Source organism: Anoplopoma fimbria, chromosome 5 (assembly GCF_027596085.1).
Source record: "Anoplopoma fimbria isolate UVic2021 breed Golden Eagle Sablefish chromosome 5, Afim_UVic_2022, whole genome shotgun sequence".
Taxonomy (NCBI): domain Eukaryota; kingdom Metazoa; phylum Chordata; class Actinopteri; order Perciformes; family Anoplopomatidae; genus Anoplopoma; species Anoplopoma fimbria.
This window is the reverse complement of record NC_072453.1, coordinates 7695684-7718402: the sequence shown is the minus strand read 5'-3', so window position 1 is coordinate 7718402 and position 22719 is coordinate 7695684. Positions and strand designations below refer to the sequence as shown.

Here is a 22719-nt window from a genome sequence, read left to right as displayed (position 1 = left end):
GCAGAGACACACACCACAGAAATAAAGAAAATCAACAAAAGCATCAGCGATGGTTTAACACTAGATATAAGAAATACCAAATTAATAACGCTGTGATGTTTATGATGGGTTAGATTAATATAAACTGTTCAGGTTTAAACTCATATGGATGACAATAAAAGCCATAACAATTATAATATTTTCAACCATTTACTCAGATAAATATGTAAATGTCTTTTTGGTAAACAGGGTCAATGCACTAAGGCATAACAGGGGCAGCATTGATTCCTATACTCTTAAACATTATAATGCTTAGTAAAAGTTGTACACTTCAATGTAACAATGTGGACACACTGACACACTGGACAGTACGGTATTTTTTTCTGGCAGTTGACTACATGTCTGCTCCCATATGTCATATATTGAATAAATGTCTAACGGAAGGTATATACCCTAGTATTTAATAAGAGGGCAAAATTATTTATTTTCTTATAGATGGTGGGTTGACATTTACTGGGCAGAACAGAAGGCCTATCAATATCCTCAAAGTACTCAGCAAACTGATGGAGAGAATAGTCCATTAACAAATACGAGATTACTCTGACTGTAACGGTTTAAATACTAGATCTCAACATGCTTAAAGACACAACTACCCCACTTGTCCCAAACACACATGACAGACTACTGGTTAAAGGAGATGGATAACTCCAGGATGACAGATGCAGTGTTACTAGATTTGATGATAGAGATCATGATCTCTTAATTGGTAAACTAAAAGCCTATAGATTTAGATCAAGCGCCATCTCATGTATTAAGAGTTATCTTTCATCAGAACACAAAGGGTGTATCACAATGGCATTCTACAGTCTAACTGTAAAGGGGTTGACTGTGGCATGCCTCAGGGAAACTGCCCCAGTCCACTTCTGTATTACATCTTTACTCATCTGTTTTGCATGAAGCAGTATACAAATGTATGCTGATGATTCCAAACTGTATTGTGCAGCAAAAAAAAACTCCTCAGAGTTAAACTCGTTCTTTGATGGGATAAAACTAGATAAATTGGTCCTCAACATCTAAAAATGAATTATTCTGATCATCTGTGCATACACTGCATCTGTACTTGAAAGGTGAACCTATATAAAACAGGTGGATAAGGTTAAATTACTGGGATTCATTTTAAATAGCTGACCATCATTGGTTAAGCACATAGACATGATCTTTAGGAAAATAGGCAATGGCATCTCCATGGCAATAACATGTCTTCCTTAGCTAGAGTAGTAAAATATTTCAGTTTAAGCCACCTCGGCTTTTCATCACCTGAATGGTCTGCATCAAGAAGTGTTCTGAGTAAACTACAAATTGCTCAGAACGGAGCTGCTTAAGGACATCAGCTAATGGGGATCCTTTGAAATAGATAGAAATGTAAATGCCATGAATTAACAGCATCAAATATTTTACTTTGAAAACCTGAATCATTGAGTTTGAATTCCTCCAGTTTTAAATATTGCATTTTCAAAAACTGGATTATGTCCAAAATATACAACAAAATATACAAGAAAATACAAATAACTATACTATACTACTAGTCAAATGCCAATCTCGGAACCCATCGGCAATCAGTCCTGCCTGGACAGCAGAGGTCTTGTTGACAAACATGGAATTTTCCTTTATTTCATATCAAAGGAACTCTATTGCTATCTATCTATCTATCTATCTATCTATCTACTGATATATTTAATTATTTGAAGAAACACTTCTTAGGTTTACACCTTTTTATCACCATCCTGTAACATTCTGTTGATCTCTGCATCATTTATTGAACTTTTTACTTGTTCCATTTGACAGGGAGGTCAGAGGTCAGGACATTGGGATGTTTTTGGTAAACACAGTACAAAAGTATATTGAAAGAGTGTCATGCTGTGAGTGACTGAGTGAGAAGCAGACTCATGGAAATTGAAAAAGAGACTCGATCTAGACTTTAAATAGAAGAAGGAAAACACATAAGTGGTGCAGTTTCTGATTATTGTGCATTTTCTTGTGTATCGTGAGCGGGAAAGAATCTCTTTGTGAAATCAGAGATGGCTACTCCTGTTCATCTTAGTCACGGTTTGTTCCTCGCCCTGACTCACAAACACCAGAGATGTCCGTCCTCTGCAGATCCTGTCACACCGTCTTAATGTAGATGACAGCACTTATACAAATACGAATCTAACTAATAACCTTTTATAGAAGTGCTTTCCAAAAATATAAAATCTGAAAATTAAATGAAAATAAAAATAAAACTGTCCCTCTGATCAAACACGTCGTTAGAGTCAAGGTTGTAAATATTTTACCATGAACAAGCCTACGGAGATATTCAGGAGCCAAACCTATGAAAGGCTTAAAAGTGATCATTTAAATCTTAAAATCTACAGGTAACAAATGTATAAATGCTAAAACTGGAGCTCCACACATAGTCTTTTGCTGAAACTTGTGAGAGGTCTATGGTTTTATGAAGCACTTTTGAAAGAGTTTAAGTCAACACAGATAAAGAACATTGCAATAGTCCAGGTCCATTTGTAATAAAACAAAGAACAAGTCTCTGCAGATAAAATAGATCTAATCTAATATATTTAAGAAAGCTGCAGGAAGGACTGGGCTGCAAATTTTGCCCAATGATCTAAACTGAGATTACTGTTAAAAACTTGAGTACAGTAAACATTTGATTTTCAACCTTTTTGAAGTGCATCTAAAACATTAGGAGATATGGCCACCTAGTTATAAGGGTGATTAATTTAATTTCGGAGATCAACAGAATTTGCAGTTGCAATAAAAAGAAAAACTAACTTTTTAGTGATGCAGACGGACTAATATAACGGTTAAATAACAGTTATTTTTACTCAGAGAGGATAATCTAAAATCCAGTGGTTTAGCAGATTTCTGTGAAGCCACAGACATTTATTTAAAACAAAGCCGTGTCCTCTCTGAGGGGACGAGCACCAGCATTACTGCTGATTGGAAAAACACATAATGGATAACAGCGAGAGCTTCTAGCAACACATTATGTCACATAATAGTGTACTTCCTCACCAAACATCTGTCTGTCTGATGCTCTGAAATGGATTTGATTTGAATAAACATTCACAGTATTCTATATTTTGTGAGACTAAAAGATGTATTAGATATATTTCAGCCAATGTTATTGAGTAATTACAAATATTCGCTCCAGCTGAAGACATCCTTGCATGGTCATTTCATAACAATAAAACTGTGGGCACAATAAAGAATCCAGTGTACTAAAAGGCTGATGCTGAAGATAAAAGTGGAATGAAGACAGCACATGGAGACTGAGAGCCTTGATATAAATATTATAGTGATATTTCACCACAGATTGAATCCTCTGAATCCACTCTGTGATGATAAGTGGTTTTAATTACACTAAAGAGACAATAATGAGCACATTACTGCCACCTAGCCAGGAATGTGATGAAAAGTTGAAGCCACCAGAGGAAGTGCAGGCAGCAGAGATGTACAGTAAAAATGGGCCAAATATGAGCCTGAAGCTCACATTGCATTTAAATTAAGTTTCTTGTAGATATACTCACTGATAAGACAGTTCATGAGTAGATTTACATGAATTACCTAGATCCTATCTGGACAACCCCCTTCTTCACATGCTTATTAATGTGGAATTTCTTGTTGCATTATCTGTGCAGATTGGACAATTACCTTGTTCTGAAGTTGGAAAAACTGCATTTTTGTTGTTCATTCCTTCTTTTTTAAGTAATTTAGGAGACAATTTCATTTGGAAACACTGCATTCATACCAGGTGTTCAAACAAGGCATTCAAAATATGTTTTATGAATGGAACTTAGCCTTGTTAATGTTAGTAACACCTGGGATTTCCTACTGTGACAAGACACAATGGCTGCTCTGGTAAAGACCTTTTCAGTCCACAGCTGACTTTTTTTCCAAGACATTTTCACTTGTCTTAGCAGTAAAGGCACAGATATATAACAAATAATATTGATTATGGCTTCATTCCATTCCAGGATTATAAGTAAGCCCTGTAAACTCATTGATAACAACAGCCACACATTTATGACAGTTTTTTCACAACAAACTAAAAAGTCATTCTGACAGAAAAAGAAAATGAGGCTGATAATTAACTGTGTTGACAGTAACAGACAGCTGTCACTGGATCCCTTTCAAAGTGAGCCTTTAAACAGACTTTCACAAGTATGTTTCCCGTCACTATCTCTGAATAATCCACAACAATCCATCACAGCAATAATTCACATTCGTTATGATTTTTTTCAGCCCCAGTTCAGTTTGCAAAATCAAGCAGGCACTAATGGAACAGCATCGCCACAGGTCAGTGCATCTCATTATCAGACTGACAGGATGATCATGATGCATCCAAACGCTGCCAAGCTGACTCACGGCCTCCGTGTTTATGTGACCCAGCTGGATAATCCCTGACCCACTTACTGCATCTGGATGTGACTGTGTCTGGTATTTCTGATGCTCTCCTGAGCCGCACAGCACTGTATACCTACTGTTAAATTAGCTGAGTACAAAGAAAAATACCTTTGGCTGCCAAAATGTTAACATTGGTGTGGGGGAAATGTGCTGTTGTCGGACTTTGTGAGCGCTGTCATGTTTCTGCAAATGTAGTAGATTTTTTATCTCTTCAGAGAAAATGTTGCTTTAAGGAAAAATGTGACATGAAGTCAATTATATACTGAATATAGTCATGTATATTTTACATGTTCAGTATGTTTTATGTTCGTTATTACAACAGAGCACTCTCTTCACTGGGAGCTATACGTCTCTTTATCAAGCCCATGACTTGTATAATCATTTCCATACAACATATTTAAACATAGTCCAACTTTACTTGGATTAGTAAGATTCATCAATTAATCATGTGGTCCATCACAACTTCTCCCAAACATCTTGTGGTAAATTTACTATGGAATTTACTTAATTTAATTGGGAAAACAAAAAAGCAATCTGAAATGCACCATCCTAACATGTCCTGCATCGAGAGAACATAAATCATGACATAGATCATTTTGCATTAAAGAACAATTACACTCAACTCACCCTTATGTCAGTCACTCACTTTCAATCACGTGTGACAACAAACCCCGTGGAGAATGTGACAGAGCATCCCCAACTGGGATTTCATGTTGGCAACTAAGCTGACAACCACATGTTGTAGCCTAGCTCAGAAAAAAACAATCTAACCTAATTATAGCTCTGCCATCATACTTTTTAATGGTAGTGATCGTTTTATTATAAACCCATTGTGTAAAAGCCCAAAAGAGAAACACAGAATAGCTAGATATTAGTGTACAAACAATTAAAGTTCTCTTACCTCCTGAAATGACCCTGGAGGTGACCTCTGACCCCAATTATGAAAATTTCAGTGCCAACTTTTTTAATAGCGCCCTCTAGGAGCTTTCTGTTTAGTGCTAATTAGCACATGTTAGCAGGCTAACTCTTAACTAACATGATGTTAGCATTTAACTCCAAGCACTGCTGTGTCTAAATACAGTGCAGTGGATATCATGGCTGTAATCTCTTAATCTTGATTCATCAAAAATAACTTTTTAAAACGATTAATCTATTATGAAAACTGTAGTTTTTCCTGTCATTAATACTCGTTGCAATGCTTGTTTTAAAAAAAAAAAAAAAAAAAGGTATTTTATTTACCATTGTGTTGCAGAACATGCAGCTCTGTTAAATGTTAACTGCTTTCAGTTTGGTTCTAAAAATCTATAACTAATAGAAAACAGTAGGCCGACTTGTTCTTTATGATATTCCCAAAGATATTGCCCGTTCACTGCTCTTGTTATGAATGCTCATAAAGTAGGTAGTCAGTGTAAGCAGCCAATTATACTAGCTTTAAGGGTTTAAAAAAAACCTCAAAGAAAATAATGAGGTATGTCCTTATTTTTGCTTTTTGTTGAAGTCATCTGAGTTCTCAGTGTTTCCTTGGCTCAGGGCTTCACCCTTCAGCATTTTGCTCTCCCTGCTGCCTGATGACAGCATGCACTTTCAATCCCTTCAGCTTACACAATATACCATGCGGACAACTACATTAATACTTCCCCAGCTCATCTGCTAAACTGCAATCTCCTCTCAGTGGCTAAACTCCCTGGATATTGCTCACTTTTGTTACTCATTCTCCCCCCACAAAAGCAAAATCTCTTTAATCTCCACCGCTGCTCTTCATCTCTGCAAAACACAATGAAACACGTTGCATGCATTGTGTCTTTATTATGAATGTGCTGCAGAAGTATAATATTCCAAGTGCCAGTTTATCTTTGTAATTGTCATCGTCAATCGTCAAACATTAATAAAAATCCACGACATGCCAATAACCACAGAGATTATAGAAGCCTGGTGGAAACACAAAGACTGTCAGTGTCTGTGCCTGTTAGACCAAAACTACTTAATGCTAACTCATATCAACAAGAGAATTATCACAATATTGAGATTTATATCTGCAGAATACATCATTCGTTGATTACAATTAAATTTACATATTAAGTGCTAACAGAGGAAAACTGTCATGTTTAATCATTACAGAAAATTGTCTGCAGGTGTGAGCACAATATTTCTGTTTCTGTACATGATTCAAAATCCAAGATATAATAAATAAGGAGGGTTTTATTCATTCTTCACGAACCCCAGTTGTTTCAGATCACAGTGAGACTCACAGGTAGATTAAGATTAGAGGTTATTTAAGGATACACAGTAAATATATAATTATAATAGCAATGATAATAATAAATCAGATTTTAAAAGTAGTTCTCAGTTTAGTGTTATTCATATCTTACACCTTTAACTAATGTTTGAACTAGTGTTATACAAATTCAAAAAACAGCATCCCACTGTGTGCAAAAACAAAATGGGCCCATATTTAAGGTGTTAATTGCTGTTTTAGGGATTTTTAAAGGGAGAAAAAACCACAATATGTCTGGTTTGAAAGTACAGGCTTCCTGTGGATGCAGACTGAGGCTACAGCCACCAACTTTGACTGTCAGAAGCTATTTCATTTGTTAACCAAATAGTGATTCCCATATGCATTTACAATGCTACCATCATCTGTCAACTGCGGCACAGCACTTCTAGAGCGTCACATTATGAAGTTCGGTTTCAAAACGGTCTTTTACAAACATTATCAAAAGATTATAGATGTAGCATAATTAGCTTCACTGTAAAATGAATGTCTTGCTACAGTGTGGTTTTTTTGTACCTCTCCCCGGCTCACAGTGGTCAGTGGTGTCAGCGGATGTACAGTAAAGTTGCAGAAGAACAAAAAACACTCTTCTTCTCTGCATCATTTCTGTGATCAGTTGGGTCTTTACAAAGCAAGGAACTTTTGCTCTACATTTTTTTTTGGCACACATTTTTCCTTGCAGTGATGACTGTGCCCTCTGTTTGAGACTTTCCATAATCCCTTCCAGTTTAGCATCCGTAGCTAGTCCTTGATAAGCCTCCTTTTCATCCTCTTTTGCCACCCGTACTCTCTCTCAATCACAAGATGTATGGGCAGGAGAAAGTCGGAGAAGAGTCAGAAACAAGAGGACATACTGCGATTCAAAGGGTTTCTTCTCTGCGAGGGAATTTGGTAAATTTCTGCTCTGTGATTTCAATTCAACCACAAATGCCAGAGCATCTCCATGTTTCTGAGGGGATTTAACGGCAAGCCAAAGCTCTGATGTCTCCTGTCGTTGGTTGCAGTGAAGGATGGAAGAGGGCAGACATTTTGTTGCATGTGACGCTGTGGATGGGAGGCAATCCTTTACCGTATCCCGTTATATGACCACCTACACTGGTCCCCCCAATCTCTAGTCCACCTTGTCTGAGTCAGATCTGCGGGTGATGATGGGAAGTGTTTCTTGAGAATCATTCTGAATGTGTTGACCGGAATACGAAGGGGCTGATTAGACTGTCTACTGCCCTCTCCATCTAACAGACGACTCCCTCCCCCCTCCGGACTCAGAGCAGCAGCATTTGCATATTTTATTTTCTTCCATTAACAAAAAGGGTTTTATATAGATTACAGAAATACAAGTAAGCACTGTATATCGGGTGCATATTTGTCACACATCCAGGTAATGACTAGGCGGTAAAGACGGTGGTGCAGGTGCGGGGCCAGACGGTCAGTTGCCTTATCCAGTTTCATCCTGGGATGAAACTCAGGTTTTCACATTTACTAAAAAAAGAAAAGGAAGCGTATTAGTTGAAGAGCTATATATTCTGCAACTTGATATGGATGTATAAACTTTCACAGACCACAGGGGACAAATTATGTAATGAGAAAAAACCACGGGTTGTTGAGTCCCAGACCACTTAAAGTTGTGTGTACAATTGCTCTTCCAGCCATTTAGTTAATTAGGACATCTCTTGGCTTAATGAGACCCAACAGGCTGCATTCAAAAACAAGTACAGATAAGTATCTGCTTGAACTGAAGTGAAAGGGGAAATAATTATTTAACTGACTGACCCTTCATTTACATATTTAAACACAGTACTGCAGAAGACAAACACTAGTCCCTTTCTTTACAAGCCTCTAATAAATCATAATCACTGATCTGTAATCAGAATCCCTTTATTTGGTACAATAGATTTTGTCTTGTGAGCATGTCAACAACACACACTGACAGACATTATATATATATGTGAATACAAATGGTACAGGGACGGCAAGACTTCACATTGTGTACAAGCAAACAGGGAAAGGCATACAACAGAAAGCAAACTACACATGTCACTCTACAGATAAACACACAGCAATCTGAGGCATGCAATTGGTTACAGCTGGAGGCCACCCGTGCAAAGAGACAAAACATGTCAGAAAATGTAGATTTGATGAATAAGCTCTGATCTCTGTGAAGAGTTGACACAGTTCATAAAGTGTGACAGTGTCTAAATACTCGGGGGGACACTGTAACTAGTGCAATATTGTGAAAAACATGGGTAATAATATCAGTGGTTACAGTCAGATTGTGCTAACAGAGCTAAATATTATACTGTGATGGGATAAAGGGTGACAGGAAAAGGTTTTTGGGGCAAGAGGATCAGTGGTAGCAGGGCTAATGCTACAAATTTCAAGGGGGACGAATCACTGCACACAGGGGGTATAAAAGGTGAGGTTAAGGTTCAAAGGTCAGATTTGGGACACTCACTAGCCAGGTTGACAATGCAGGCGATGATAATGACCGTCCCTCCTACAAGTGACACCATAGAGAGCATCTTGGCCACACGCCCCAGACGCACGGCGCCGTCCAGGTTTCCCTGCTCGAGACTGTTCTTGGACTGAAGGAGAAGGTTGAACCATCTGTTAGCTTGGGTTTGATACAGGTGCATATTAATAGAAAAGGAAACACAGACAAAAGATCCTTTTCTCACCATGATGGAGTAGACAAATCCCACAATGTTGATGGGCCAGACGGGGCAGAAGCAGGCCAGCACCGAGAGGAGGAGGTAGTCTTTGACCTTGGTCCGGTCCAGGGGCGGGTTGGTCGCGATGCTTGAGTGGCGAGAGAGCGACGGCCTGGGCGAGAAGGCGGTGTAGCCGATGGAGCTCGCCCTGCTCCCCTTCCTGGTCTTGTTGTGATGGGGGTAAGAGATGGAGTGCTGTCTTCTGGGAGGAGAGCAGATGACCGGAGAGCTGCTCTCTGCGGACGTTGGGTGGATCCCATTACCTACACATGGGGGACGAAAAGGAACAGGCGAATGTTTAAAACCCTGGAGGAGGTGAATATGTGTGTGCGCTCTATGTGGAGCTCTTTCACTCACTTGAACTTGACATTTCCCTGGGTGAGCTGACTAAGCAGCTGTGTGACCCCTCCCTTCCTCCACCCACCGCCTTAACAGGAAGTCAAACTCAGTCACTTACTGTTCTTCAGCTTCTCGTTGATGACTATGACTAGCTCGCCTTTGGATTTGCTGCGGGGGGGCCGCGTGCTGACCGGGCTGCTGCTGCCGCTGTGGATGAGTGCTTCACCTCTGACTGGTGTGCATGGCACAGAGACGACGGCTTGGCTCAACAGAGAGTCCTCCTGGTCCAGCAGCGATGGTTGGTCCTCCCCTGGCCAAATGGTGGGATCTGGCATCATGTTCACAGCCATGCTGACAGCAAAAAAAAAAAAAAAACTAAGCCTCTTGTTTGTGGTCCAGTACAGTGGGTGCTGCCTGTAGTTCACCTAGGGGACAGGAAATGGTTTTAATCATCTTTATTAACAGTAGATGCTCCCTCTCATCGGTTTAGGGACTGTACTTAAATGATTGTGGTGGGAAAGAGGGTTCCAAAAGGGAGAAAATAAAAATGTATCTTTTTTTTTTATTCTTAAGAAAGGGCTCTAACTTTTTGGGAATAGCAGAGTTTAACTTTCTCTCAGCACAAATTTAAATTGTATTTCATTCTAAACAAATAAAAGATCAAATACCAAAATGATGAATGTTGTATGCGACACAGAATATTACTGTGTGTTTTGCAATATGAGACAACACTCGTGTCTCTGCATCAGGGTAAATTTCCTTCATCAAAATCAACTAGAAGTCAATAAGATCATTATGGTTTTTAGAATCAAATTAGACCTGAATCTTTGTAATTGCTGATCTAATTATATATTTCTACAGAGCTTGTTGTTTTTCTCTAGCCTACTGTAGCTCCTACCTTCACTTATATCTGCTTCCTAACATAATGCAAATCTACAGTTAAGTTGGATATGTCTAATAAAAAAATCTTAAATCTTTCATTGACCGTCACAGCCCTTGGTTCATGATTGAAGAATGGCCTGAACATTCCGTAAACAAGGCACATCATTTTGTAGTGTTTTCCCTCATTTTGGCAATTACTAATGTGAAAGATAGCATTCTATTAAAGGGAAACTCATCAAAGTCTGTTTACAGTTCTTACTGGAATACTACCGCATATGTGTATAAAGCTTTTTGTGGCTTTAGAGGAAGCTGCGAAAAATCTGCATTAGCAGCTTTCAGTGTCTCCGACCGAACTACCGGTGGTCAAAAAGCTAAGAGTGGGTGATTTAGGCGCCAGACTGTGTTGAAAAGGAAGAAGAGCGTGAAATAAGAAAAGGATGATATCTGATTATTCTGCATCAGTGTTGATCCCTGTAATAAGAGTGTGGTGAAGAAGGCTACTCTTTTGAGATTTAAATGAAAATTGGCCTACAACATCAGAAATTATTTGTTATTGATTGCAAAATGAGTTTTTATTTAGAGATGTGTTGCATTTCCTTTTCCAATTCAAGGGGATGTCAAAAGAAAATATCAATAACGCTGGTGTCATACTACAAAATAGTAAACCATAACACTAAGCCCATCCTTCTCACTCTAATAACTTTCATACAGTCCCTGAATACATTCTGCTTCAGGGGATTTAGAGTTTGAGTCCAGGCTCAATATCACCACCTCACATCACAATTATCCTTAATTGAGGGTACTCCTCATGTCATGTTCATTTGTAAATAAACAGATTCAAGGTAAACAGATAATACAGTAAGCCAGGCCTCTTTAAAACAGCACACCAGCTATCTCAGGTAACAATGCGAGCAGGTCACAATGACAGGTGGAGCACAAAGGCATGGCAGATGGAGGCACGTTCCTTTGAAACGATAGTAGCAGCCATCTCCGTGCAGGTGTGTAAATACCACTATTTCATCGCGTGTACACAAGCGCCAACAGGCACAATACAAAAAGCTATAAAGACAGAGCATATCAACAAAAAAAATTGTGGACAAAGGATAAATACTCGGATAGATGGGGTTAAGAGGAGGAGGAGGAGGGGGCATTAATTATCCTGCTGCTCGTCATTTGAATTCAGTGATTGTGAGCTGCTGAATCGCGATAATAAGCAGGAAGAAAACATGCAGCTTGCATTTATAACAAAACCATTACTGAATAGGAATGTAGCATTTTAGACCAATACCCAAGGGGACAGAGGGAGGCTGTGTGAGGATGTAAATCAAACTGACCTGTTTATCCCAGCGCCTGTCTCAACGCAGCCGGAGCGTGCCTGGGTTTGACATCGTTATCAGGTGCAAAGAAATAAAAAAAATAAAAAGAATAAAAAAAAAATATCATCGGACACGACCAAACATTTCCTCTACGGGCGTGTGAGTGCGCGCTACCAGAGTATAATCCGACAAATTTTCCTCTTTTATTTAATATTTAATATTATTATCTATATAAATGGGAAAGCTGGAGAAGCGGTGTGGTGTGGCGCCTCGTTCCGGTGCAGTGTGATGGGATGGAGAGTCTCCTGGAAGGCGGGCTGGAGTCAGAGAGGAGGGTGTGTGTGTGTGTGTGTGTGTGTGTGTGTGTGTGTGTGTGTGTGTGTGTGTGTGTGTGTGTGTGTGTGTGTAATGAAAAGTGAAATCTAGCAGAGTACGTGCTATGGGAGGAAGAGGAGGCGGAGGCTGGATTATAGCATCCTCCTCTCCTCACCCAAGAAAATTGCTTTTCACACTTAATATTCATCCACTGATGCTGCATCACATCAGCCGGTGGATAAAAAAATAAATAAAAACGTGTCCCTCCGCCACGCAGAGGACAAGAGTTCAATTAGCCCAATTAAAGAGGGGATACCTAACCCCTAAACACGGCGATTGGTTTAAGAGGCGTTTAAGGGTACATTTGGGTCATGTGAAAGTGACCACCAGATTTCTTTATGCTGATGAAATAAAACACTCTAACATTCAATGACACGTGAGATATTTATTAAAAAGCAGCAGTGCGCCACCTGATGGAACACAGTAGTAACTACAAAAATAGCACAAAACAAAAACACCAATGCCAAAAGCTTCAGATAGAAATGATATACATTTAACAAAAAGCTATGATTAAAAATAATAAAAAAATAAATTACAAAAAATCACTTTCCCATGGCGCTCAGGATGTTTGCCTGGTGAAGAAAAAAAAGAGTGAAAATTAGTACAGAGAAAAAAAATGGATCACCACTAAAAGCTGCACAATGTGAAAATACTTTGAATGTATTGGTATGACAGATATGCTAGCACCTTTTGAGCTTTAAGCTATTTGCCAACTTGCTCACAGTGACAACATGCTGGTGTTTAGTAGTTAGAATGTTTACCATCAAGCATGCCAACTTTTGCCATTTAGCATAAAACAGTCCGTACAGCTGAGACTGATGGAATGCCATCATTTGTTTTGAAGGTATTAAGTCACAAACCAAAAATTGCTCACTCCTCGCTTTCCAAGACTGCGGCAATGTGAGCCGCCAAGAGCAGGACCACCGTGACGCTGCTCGCCTCACTCAGAGGTCACTCTCATCATAACAACAATACTTCACGGTTTTGCACTATTCGGCTCACATTACTGCAGTTTCACAAGCGTTGGCCCCAGGTTAAATAAATAGATAGCGCTCACAAATGAAAACATAGTTTTGAATATTATATTCCATTTCTGCTAATAGATCCACAGACAAAAAATAATGACCCCTTCAAAATCACAAATCTCAAGCAAAAACGTCAAGATCGCCAAAATCAGTAGGATCCATCCAAATTTTCGTGGCAATCCATCAAATAGTTGTTAAGAAATTTCAGTTCGGACCAATGTGGTGGAATGAGAGAAATATTATATTTTAATAGGTAGAACAACTGACTATGGAAGACCCCCTCACAAATATTTAGATGAAGACATGGCTTACTTTCATGAAGGTGGAAAATCTCTTTGCCGTCATACCCTCGACTTTTATCACATCCTCCAACTGAAAATTAGCAAAGCATGTTTAATGTAAATAAAAAGTCAGAAAAACAAGATAAAGTATCGTTGTGATTAAAACCAGATCTTGGCTCGACATTTTCTCTACTAACCTTCATGAATTGACCTTGGATCTCCCTCCAACCCAGGATGAGCTTTGCCTTTTTATCGCCGATCTGCTGCAGACCTTTCAGCTCTTTGAGGGAACCCGTATTGAGGATGTGCAGAATTTTCTGTCTGGAGTGCTCCAGCACAGATGTGTCGAGTTGGGATTCCCAACCAGTCTCCATAATGTTCTCTTTACCATCTGGAGGCTGAGAGAGAAGAGACACGTGCAGTATAAAGTGAGACTAGACTACAGGGCATTTTACACAATTATAGAAAATGTACATGGAAATCTATTTTTAACTGTCAAAATGTAAACATCATATTGTCCTAGAGAGAAGGTTAATTTTGACCAAGTAAATTTGAGATGTTGCAGCATCTGCCGAGACCAAAAACACATTCAGCCTAATGCACTACGTCAGCTTGTATCTGACGCTTGCAAGTCTGCAGATGTGTCAAGTTAAGTGCATCACATCAAGGCTTGAATGCTGACCTCAACCTGGTCTGAAATCTTCACTTTCTTCTTGACACAGACGGACTGTTTTTTGACGACGGCAAGCTGGTGAAGAGGCTGGAGCTGGGACACTGACAGGGAGGATACAAAACACAAATCAATGTTTTATTAATTTAATGCTACACGTTAGAACACAAGCCATTTACAATGACAATATTAGCACTGAGGGGGAAAAAATGTCACTTTTGCACTGAAACAGTTAAAATTTCATATTCTAATGCTGTTTCAAAGCCAAATACATGAGACAGGTACCACAGTATCCGTCTCACTCCCAAACTGCTGACAGGGGTAAAAATAATTCTTCCTCATCGCCATTGGATACATTTTCTGGCCTCGTTAGTGTAGACTGAGCTCTTGTTTCACATTTCAGCTCATCAATAACTTGAGTGATTCAACATTATAGAATTAGTGGGTGACTACTCTTCAGGGAAAACTTGACAATTAAATAAAAGGAAAAACATTTTTCCAAGGTAATTTTTTCATATAGCTCTTATTCTAGGGCAACTTAAAGACAGCAGTATGTGATGTGTTTATAGTCTTAATATAGAGATTCTCTGCATGCGTTTCCCATAAGAAGTAAGTTACATCTATGAACTCATCCAACATCTCTGACTGACCTTGCAGGGGCTGGACCACGGCCTGCTGCTTATTGGCCTTTGTGGCGGTTGCCGGTTTTCTTTGCAGAGGAGCTGTGCTGTTCTTGAAGGCAGGCTCGTGTTTGCCACTGGACTTGAATAGCATGGCCTTGCTCTCAAACTCCCTCTGCTTCTCTTTGAGCTCCTGTATAAAAAAAACAGATAAAGCAAGGTTGGCTATTAAATATCCATGAGGGAGAGTTGTATCGATCAGTATAAAGATCTGACAGTATCAGCATCTGGTAAATCACTTACAGACAGAAGAGACAAAAATTAGACCAGATGCAGTTATAAATGACTAAAACCAACACCCTGCAGGGTTAGATGACAACCAGGTGGACAAACTCAAGTTTTGATGCAACCATGTGCTTTTACCTGGATCTCCTTGCGAGACTGGGCTACATCTTTCAGCATGCTATGTTTATCTTTGTCTTGGCAGTTCATCATCAGCTTCTCCAGAGCTATTAGTCTGTCCATCACTGATGGTTCTGACAAACTGGAATAGATAAAAACACAAAATAAAAATCAAGAAAGAGAAAGAGTTGGTAGTCATTGAGGGGTGTCAGTATGGACAAAGACTTTGAAATAATAATAATAATAATAATAATAATAATAATTAAGCCTTTATTAGTCCCACAATGGGGAAATTATTTCTCTGCATTTAACCCATCCCGGAGGAGCAGTGGGCTGCAATGAAGCGCCCGGGGAGCAACTTGGGGTTAGGTGTCTTGCTCAAGGACACCTCGGCATGTTGCCGGTAGAGGGGTTTGAACCACCAACCTTGTGGTTACGGTACAAGCGCTCTACCTCATGTGCCACAGCCGCCCCAAATGCACTCAGAAGTCAAAAGGTTGACAAATACAAGTTGACGAGATCCTGTCTGCGCAGACAGATTCATACACGGGATAACAGATGGCAAGGAAGCAGTGTTTGTATTTCTTCAAAAGAGAACCCAGTAGACAGTAGTGGTAGCCAATGGGAGCACTGCAGAGAGAGTTGCTTTCAGTACAAGCTATAAAATTGTGGCCCACTGAATTAAGACTATGGCTTGTTTAAATTGCTGTAGTGTGGACTGAATTAAATGTGATGGCTCTGGGCAGGTGTGCGAGTGCATTTTCTCCACTGTCAAACATCACATCTCCCAAGTCTGATTAGCCAAGCAGTAATGGGCGTGTGATCTTTAACCTGTGAAAATGTGAAGAAGGCGAGGAACCATCCTGTTCGGTTTTCCTCTCGTCTTTCAGCCTCTTCTTGGTTGGCTCAGTGCCAGACCCCGTGCCTCATGGTCTTCTCTGGCCCGTTTCACTGGAGATGAAGGCAGACGGGAAATTAACAGTTTAGTATTCAGCGCACTCAGGCAACACTATTTGTGGGGTTTCACTAGAGTGTAAAGCAATTCAGATGAAGATGGCACAGCATCAGTCAAGGCTGCATTGCGGTGCCAGAACTAAAGCACATGGGAGAACAGCATCAGGAATGTTTTTAAGGCAATGCTATGGGGAAAAAATGCAAACTTCAGGTTTTAAAAACTTTTAAATGACATCCATCAGGCTCATAAACAGCTTGTTTATTCTTGGTCACCATCCTCTGGGATGTGACACGGATGCCCACCTATTGGCCTTGGAACTCATTCTGTCAAAGCTTCCACTTCTCAGCCCATCACAGGTCTGTCTATGTTAATAAGATAAGTGATTGCATTTCCCTTCAGTTTTACTCACCTGACTGCACAGGCACGGCCACAGTTTCACAGGTGAAGGGCTTGTTCACAACGAGCTTGGATTTGGAGGCAAAGTTGAGTGCACTGAACGTATCAAAATAGTATTTGTACTCGGGTGCAATATTGGTGATCATGACGGAGTGTGATGAGCCACCCAGAGAGTCCTGTAGCAGCCGCGTCAGTTTACTGTCTCTGTACGGCACACGGACGGCAGTGCCTGAGTTTAGGGAGTCCACGACTTTGTTGAGAGTGAAGAGAGACAGGTTGATGGCACCGCTCTCCTTCAGGCGGATGCCCTGGTTGCCGGTGCGACGGTTGTCCTCCGACCCAGCAAGGTCTATCAAGTACAGCTTTCCTGTCTGTTGTCTTTGGGGCAGGGCACGCTGAGTCCGAACAACCTAGATCATTGAAAATTAAGAATTTGAAAAAGGGTAATGACACAGGGCAGACATGACAGAAGTGGAGGACAAGGGGAGAAATAAAAAAAAAAAAAGGGAAAGTTCCAGAATCAAATCCAAAATACAGATCTAAAAAGCCGCTCGTCCATGAGTAGGTGCATGCTTCCTTCTGCTCATTGATATGGTTGGTAGGTGTAGTTCCGTAGAAACAATCTTAGCTTGTGTAACCGATTTCTGAAAAGATACAATGTTGTTGAGTTTTTCAAAAGGTATTTTTTTGGTGCTTTGAGCACCACAGGCTGAGTTCTAGTTCATTTATAATGGAAGGAATTCAGACATCTCTTTGGCTCATAACTCCAAAACAAAAAAAAGATTGACAAATAGCACTACAGGTAAGAAGAAAAATATCTATTTTTGATTGTGAGTGGAACTTTTCCTTTATATTATTAGGTATAACTAGGCAGCAAAAGAGGCTTTCTTGATAAATGTGACACATTGTATATTTAGCAATAAAGCCCAGGAAGTAAGAAAAAGAAGGTTATGGTAAGAACAGCAAACACCAGTTTGTTTCTCTCCCAGAATAGTCCCAGAAAGCCCAGACGTTGCTAGCGGGAGAGTTGCAAGAGAGAATTGATTTCAGCAGCAGCTACCAAATTGGGACCTACTTCTCAGAGGCCATGACCGTTTAAGACGCTGTTCGACTATCCACTGTATACCCGTGGACAGACCAGTTCAATGAAGAAAACAGAGTGATTGTAATAGATAATTGTAAATTAACAAATAGTCTTTTCTTCGAGTTAATCCGATTACATATCGAACCTTGATGAGGAGGATAGCATGGCTGCGGCTGGAGCGCTGATTTAGTTTGGTAGAGGCTGTAGTACGGTTGAGGCTGGCAGGGACAAATAGTTTGTCAAAATCGGAAAAGCAGGAGATAGTTGTGTGAGTCAGGCCAGGGATAAGGATGTTCTTGTCCTTGTCCTCTCTGATTGGTAAATCCTGGGAGCTTGGCGATAGAAGATCTAGCACCTGAGAAGGACAGATAGAAAACGCACTGTCAAACATCAAAAAAGCACTTGACCAAATAACCAGATGCTTTAAAATAGCAAAGAAATTACTTGGCAAGAAACAATAGTGGATAGAAAAGGTAGTAAAGTTTTTAAAAAGGTTAAGAGAAGTTTAGGGGCATAGAAATGGAGTTCAACTGAGAAGTGGCCATTTCTTAGAAGAGAGTAATAAGATTTCCAAATCAATTTTTTAAAAAAAGGTTGGATATTTATTTTCATTTGAAATATAATAACTAGCTTACACATTAACGCTGACATGTTATGACAGAAGTATGGCAGCCTTCTATTTATCAGTAACTTTATTAGTAAATAAGATGCCAAATGCAAACAGATGTTCAGTGATTGCTCTAAAGGCACTCTGTTCACATAGTACAATGTGTGTTCAACTTGGATTTGGAACTCCTGTCAACTCCTTGTTTCACTCTTTATCAACATCACATTATTTCACTTGAACAATTAAGCATGAAACTACACTTAAATGCCACCATTTATACCTTTTCATTGTAAATTTCCAAATAAGACATGCCAATGCTGTAGTTCCATCCGTCATTGTCATCCTTAGCTTTGACCAGCTTGCAGACCTCGCGAACGGCTCGGGGGATCACGCCTGGCTGATCTGAACTGCCCATCATGGTGTGGGTCTTACCTATAAAAAGGTAACGTGGTGAGTTAGTGAGCAATAAATGCTATTTGGAAACGGAGCAATGCAGATGCAAAAGGAGTGAACTTGTTGACTTTAAGAGCAAATTGTGTCTACATTATCATCATAGCTCAGATAATAGAGAAGAGAGCTTAATAAAACATCTTAATTCAAAGTATTTTGGACTCATAAATTAATTATTAAATTGGAGTATGTCCATCTAAAAACTCCACTATTAGTTCCACATACATTTAAACCATTTAGAGAAATGTTTGGTGAAAATTGGAGCCTGTACGTGCCTTGATTACCATCTACAACATTCAACCACGTAAACAACAGTACAACTTGTACAAATGCAACATTGCAGCAACATACCAGCCCCTGTTGGTCCATAGGCAAAGACACTGGCATTTTGTCCATTCAGGATGTGTGGTAGAATGGGCTTCACTGAGGACAGGAACACTTCTTGCTGTGTTGTTTGCTCGCCATGGAAAGCATCAAAGCTGTTGGGACAATAATCACAGGAATGAGTGAGAACACATGAGACACGTGAGCAGTCAGGGGATAAGGTGTTGAGGACACTGACTGGTATTTGACTGTTTCTGTTGCGTTTCTCCAGTTGATTATTTCCAAGTTCTGCGAGTCCAGGCCTTTCACACAGGGCCCCTCTTCTTTATCGTCTTCATGGTCAATATAGGGCCGCAGACGAACCGCCACCCGAACCCTGGACGTCTTTTTGTTTGCTCCATCGGACACCGCCATGCGCTGAGCCATCTCTGAACTCCTAACAAACAAAATGTCTCTCGTTAGATGGCAGAAGCAGTCTTTTAACAATGGCGAACGAGCCCCTTCATCATCACGCCAACCACACGGACGTTAACCGAACACTTTTCAAATGAGGAGCGCTGAAACCGGAAACGACCATTGACCAATCAGAGCTCTCTCTCGCAGAGGCGCCTATATGACGTCAGGCGTCCTTATTTATACCATGCACTCGTGTGTTAAATATCGCAATCAACGATATGGAACACAACCACATAACAAAACACATTTTTATTAGAGCAATTAACAAGAATAGTGAAGCAAAGCATGTTTATTCAAATTTTGGGACGTCCGTTGACCATCCATATGATGCTTAATCAGTGCGCATGCGCGGTCTGGCCGAACCGAGCAGATCGTCACACAACCCAAAATGGCGCTATGTTTACGTCTATGTATTATCGTGTATTATCTCTAAAAAACTCTCATGGAGAGCTTTGGCGTTTTTTATTCATTGGGAAAGATAATTTGATCATTCAGCAACACCAGTGATCTACGACAAACCGACACAAAGGCACGTATCTTATCTTATTGTAAGTTGCTATTCAGGAATAGCTGACGGTCAGGCCTGACGTTAACCCCATGGTTAAGTAAAATGAATACATTATTGCTTTGTTTACTACTTTACATTCAGCCAAGTTAACCGCTGTCGTCAGGCTAACGTTGCCAGTTAAACGTCATGGGCATGATACAACTCTTCAAAGCATGTTGCCCTCACTTACCTATTACTTTATTTATACTAACATGTACTTTTTCCCTGTGTCATTCCATTTTATTAAACATAACTTAATTTCTGAACTTATTTGTTTTGTTTTCTTTGTATGTATGATTACTTGGGTTGTTGCCGACATCTGGTGAAAATTTCATGTCAATAGCACCTTTAGAAATATATTTACTGAGAAAAATGGTGTTAAATACTTATTTTACCCGCTGTATCTTTTCATAATTCATGCTTGTGTTTTAGCAGATCGGGGACTATTAAGTTCACCAGCAGCAGGAGGAAGGATGCAGGCTGAGGCCACAGACTCCTCGCTGAGAGAGGGCATAGAGGCTCTGGGTGTGACCGACGGAGAGAAACCTGCAGCAGGCAAAGAGGAAGAGGGCAACACACAGCAACAGGACACGGAGATGACAGCTGCCCCAGAAGAGGACACGAGAACCAAGGAAGAAACGGGTAACTATTAAAATGACAAAAATCACACATGTTGAAAGCACACAGAGTAGGTAAGACATTTATCATTAACGAAATAGTCTTAACTCAGAGTCTGAAAAGTGCCCACACCAGATGTGTGGTCAAAATATGTTCAACAACTCTTGTTGTGACCTTTGTTTTCTTTCAGCATGATCTTAGAATGATTTTGTCATGTTGTTTAAGAGTTTTACCCAATGTTCATACTGTATATAGTTGTATGTACCTATAAAAAGTAATCTACATATCTGCCATAATTCTGCTTTTGTTAAACTGACTTTGCACATTTTTGCTGCCTCCTCAGATGGAGACGCGGTGGAAAGAGAAGTACACAAGGATGATCCTCAGGCAGTCACAGGGCTGGATGGTGGAGAGGGAAAGCAGGCTGCAGGAGTGGACAGTGAATGGGAGCTTGCGTACAGCGACGAGGAAATGGAGGACCCCAAAAACTGGATGCCCCCTCCGGCTGAGATCAAAAGACTATATGAGCTCCTCTCTAAAGGAGAGATGCTGGAATTGAACTTTGTGCCCCTTCCGAGGAGGCCCCTACACCTGATCGTACCCCCTCACCTGAAAGAGATGACGAGGATGAGGCAGCAAAGGATAGAGAGAGGGAGGAGAGAGACCGCAGGTTAGTATGCCTGTTACTCCTCATTTCATCCGTTAGGATTTTGGTTTGTGTACTGGTAATAAGAAGCCTTTTTAATGTTTCTTTACAGGCCTCCAACTCCAACAGAGTTTGACTTTGATGAAGAGCAAACACAAGCCACTCCGAAAAATGCCTTTGTGAACAGACGCAGAACACCAGGTAATAACCACTGAGATTAATTTTGTTAAACATTGAGCTGTATAAACTGAATGATGAATGGTGTTTCTTCTTCTCTTAGCGCTTCACGGTTTCATTATATTCTGAAAGCACAGTAAAAGTGACTGTTTGGTGGTTAGGGGAAATCCGGTTGACATTTTTTTCCCCATTCCCTTCCAGGATCTTCAGCCCGCTCCTCTGTGAAAAGGGAAGCTCGGCTGGACAAGGTGCTGTCTGACATGAAACGCCACCGCAAAATTGAGGAGCACATCATGCGTACGGGTCGAGATCTCTTCAAGACCGAAAAGAAGCCGGAGGAGGCTCTGTCTCCGAACAGCCAGAAGGAGCGGGAGAAGCAGAGGGAACGAGACAGCAACCCCAACACCATCTTCTCCCCGAGGCAGAGGAGATACTGAAGTATTAGGAGATGAGGACTTGCTCACAGGCAAATAGGGCCAAGTGCTTTTCCAGGCTTTCTCAAAACTTGAATTTTTTTTATCTAACAAGTTTTGTATGTTTTCTATGTGTGTTTTGTATATTGGCAAACATTTTAACCCTGGAGAATGTTAACTGTTTATCAGCGTTCAGTAACGATGGGTGATAATAAAAATACTTTATACCGCACATGTTCGCGATATTGGTGTATATATTGTGATACGCTAAAGATTGTGAAACTATATGGAAAAAATAACACGATGTATTGTAAATACCCAGCAGATAAAAGTATATGATCACATTTGTGCAGAAACCATATATCAAAAAACAATATTGCAATAAAGCAGCCCTGCTCATTTACATACGTTTCCCACAAAGGCCTGCTACAGGAATGTTAAGGGACCTTTATAACACTAGAAATGTAAGACATCATTTATTACCATTATCTACAATGTGTGGAATTCCTCTCAAACAGCCGAATGAAGATGTTTACATTGTTATGAGTGTCATCTAGTTGACTTCCCAATGCTTAAAATGTAACTGCTAGTTTAGAAGTAATATTACATCAATGCATGGATTCTGGCTCCCTCTAGTGGTTTACTTTCCCCTCTGATGGGCAGTGATCTTAAAACTATGTTTATTATCTTAAAAATAGCATTTCATAAATTTCAAC

General features: G+C 40.1%; 3 protein-coding genes across 3 annotated transcripts; 1 reads left to right on the top strand and 2 right to left on the bottom strand.

Annotated features, from left to right (window-relative positions):
* Positions 1-8682: 8682 nt before the first annotated feature.
* prrt2 (proline-rich transmembrane protein 2) lies at positions 8683-10109 on the bottom strand. The gene is made up of 3 exons (XM_054599486.1): positions 9951-10109; positions 9388-9726; positions 8683-9294 (listed from the first exon to the last, which is right to left on the bottom strand). Exons 1-3 carry the CDS (start codon positions 10107-10109, stop codon positions 9139-9141), a joined length of 654 nt encoding a protein of 217 aa, XP_054455461.1. The 3' UTR covers positions 8683-9138.
* Positions 10110-12708: 2599 nt separating this feature from the next.
* LOC129091765 (kinesin-like protein KIF22) lies at positions 12709-19738 on the bottom strand. Its single transcript, XM_054599458.1, is given in 13 exon segments — positions 12709-12904; positions 13670-13729; positions 13836-14036; positions 14321-14412; positions 14959-15121; positions 15352-15472; positions 16162-16246; positions 16249-16281; positions 16695-17091; positions 17911-18120; positions 18653-18804; positions 19174-19301; positions 19385-19738. Coding segments are annotated over 13 exon segments (1860 nt in total). The 5' UTR covers positions 19573-19738; the 3' UTR covers positions 12709-12874.
* Positions 19739-19967: 229 nt separating this feature from the next.
* On the top strand, positions 19968-22677 carry pagr1 (PAXIP1 associated glutamate-rich protein 1). Its single transcript, XM_054599464.1, is given in 6 exon segments — positions 19968-20131; positions 20585-20791; positions 21111-21347; positions 21350-21437; positions 21526-21614; positions 21792-22677. Coding segments are annotated over 5 exon segments (819 nt in total). The 5' UTR covers positions 19968-20131; positions 20585-20622; the 3' UTR covers positions 22028-22677.
* Positions 22678-22719: the final 42 nt, after the last annotated feature.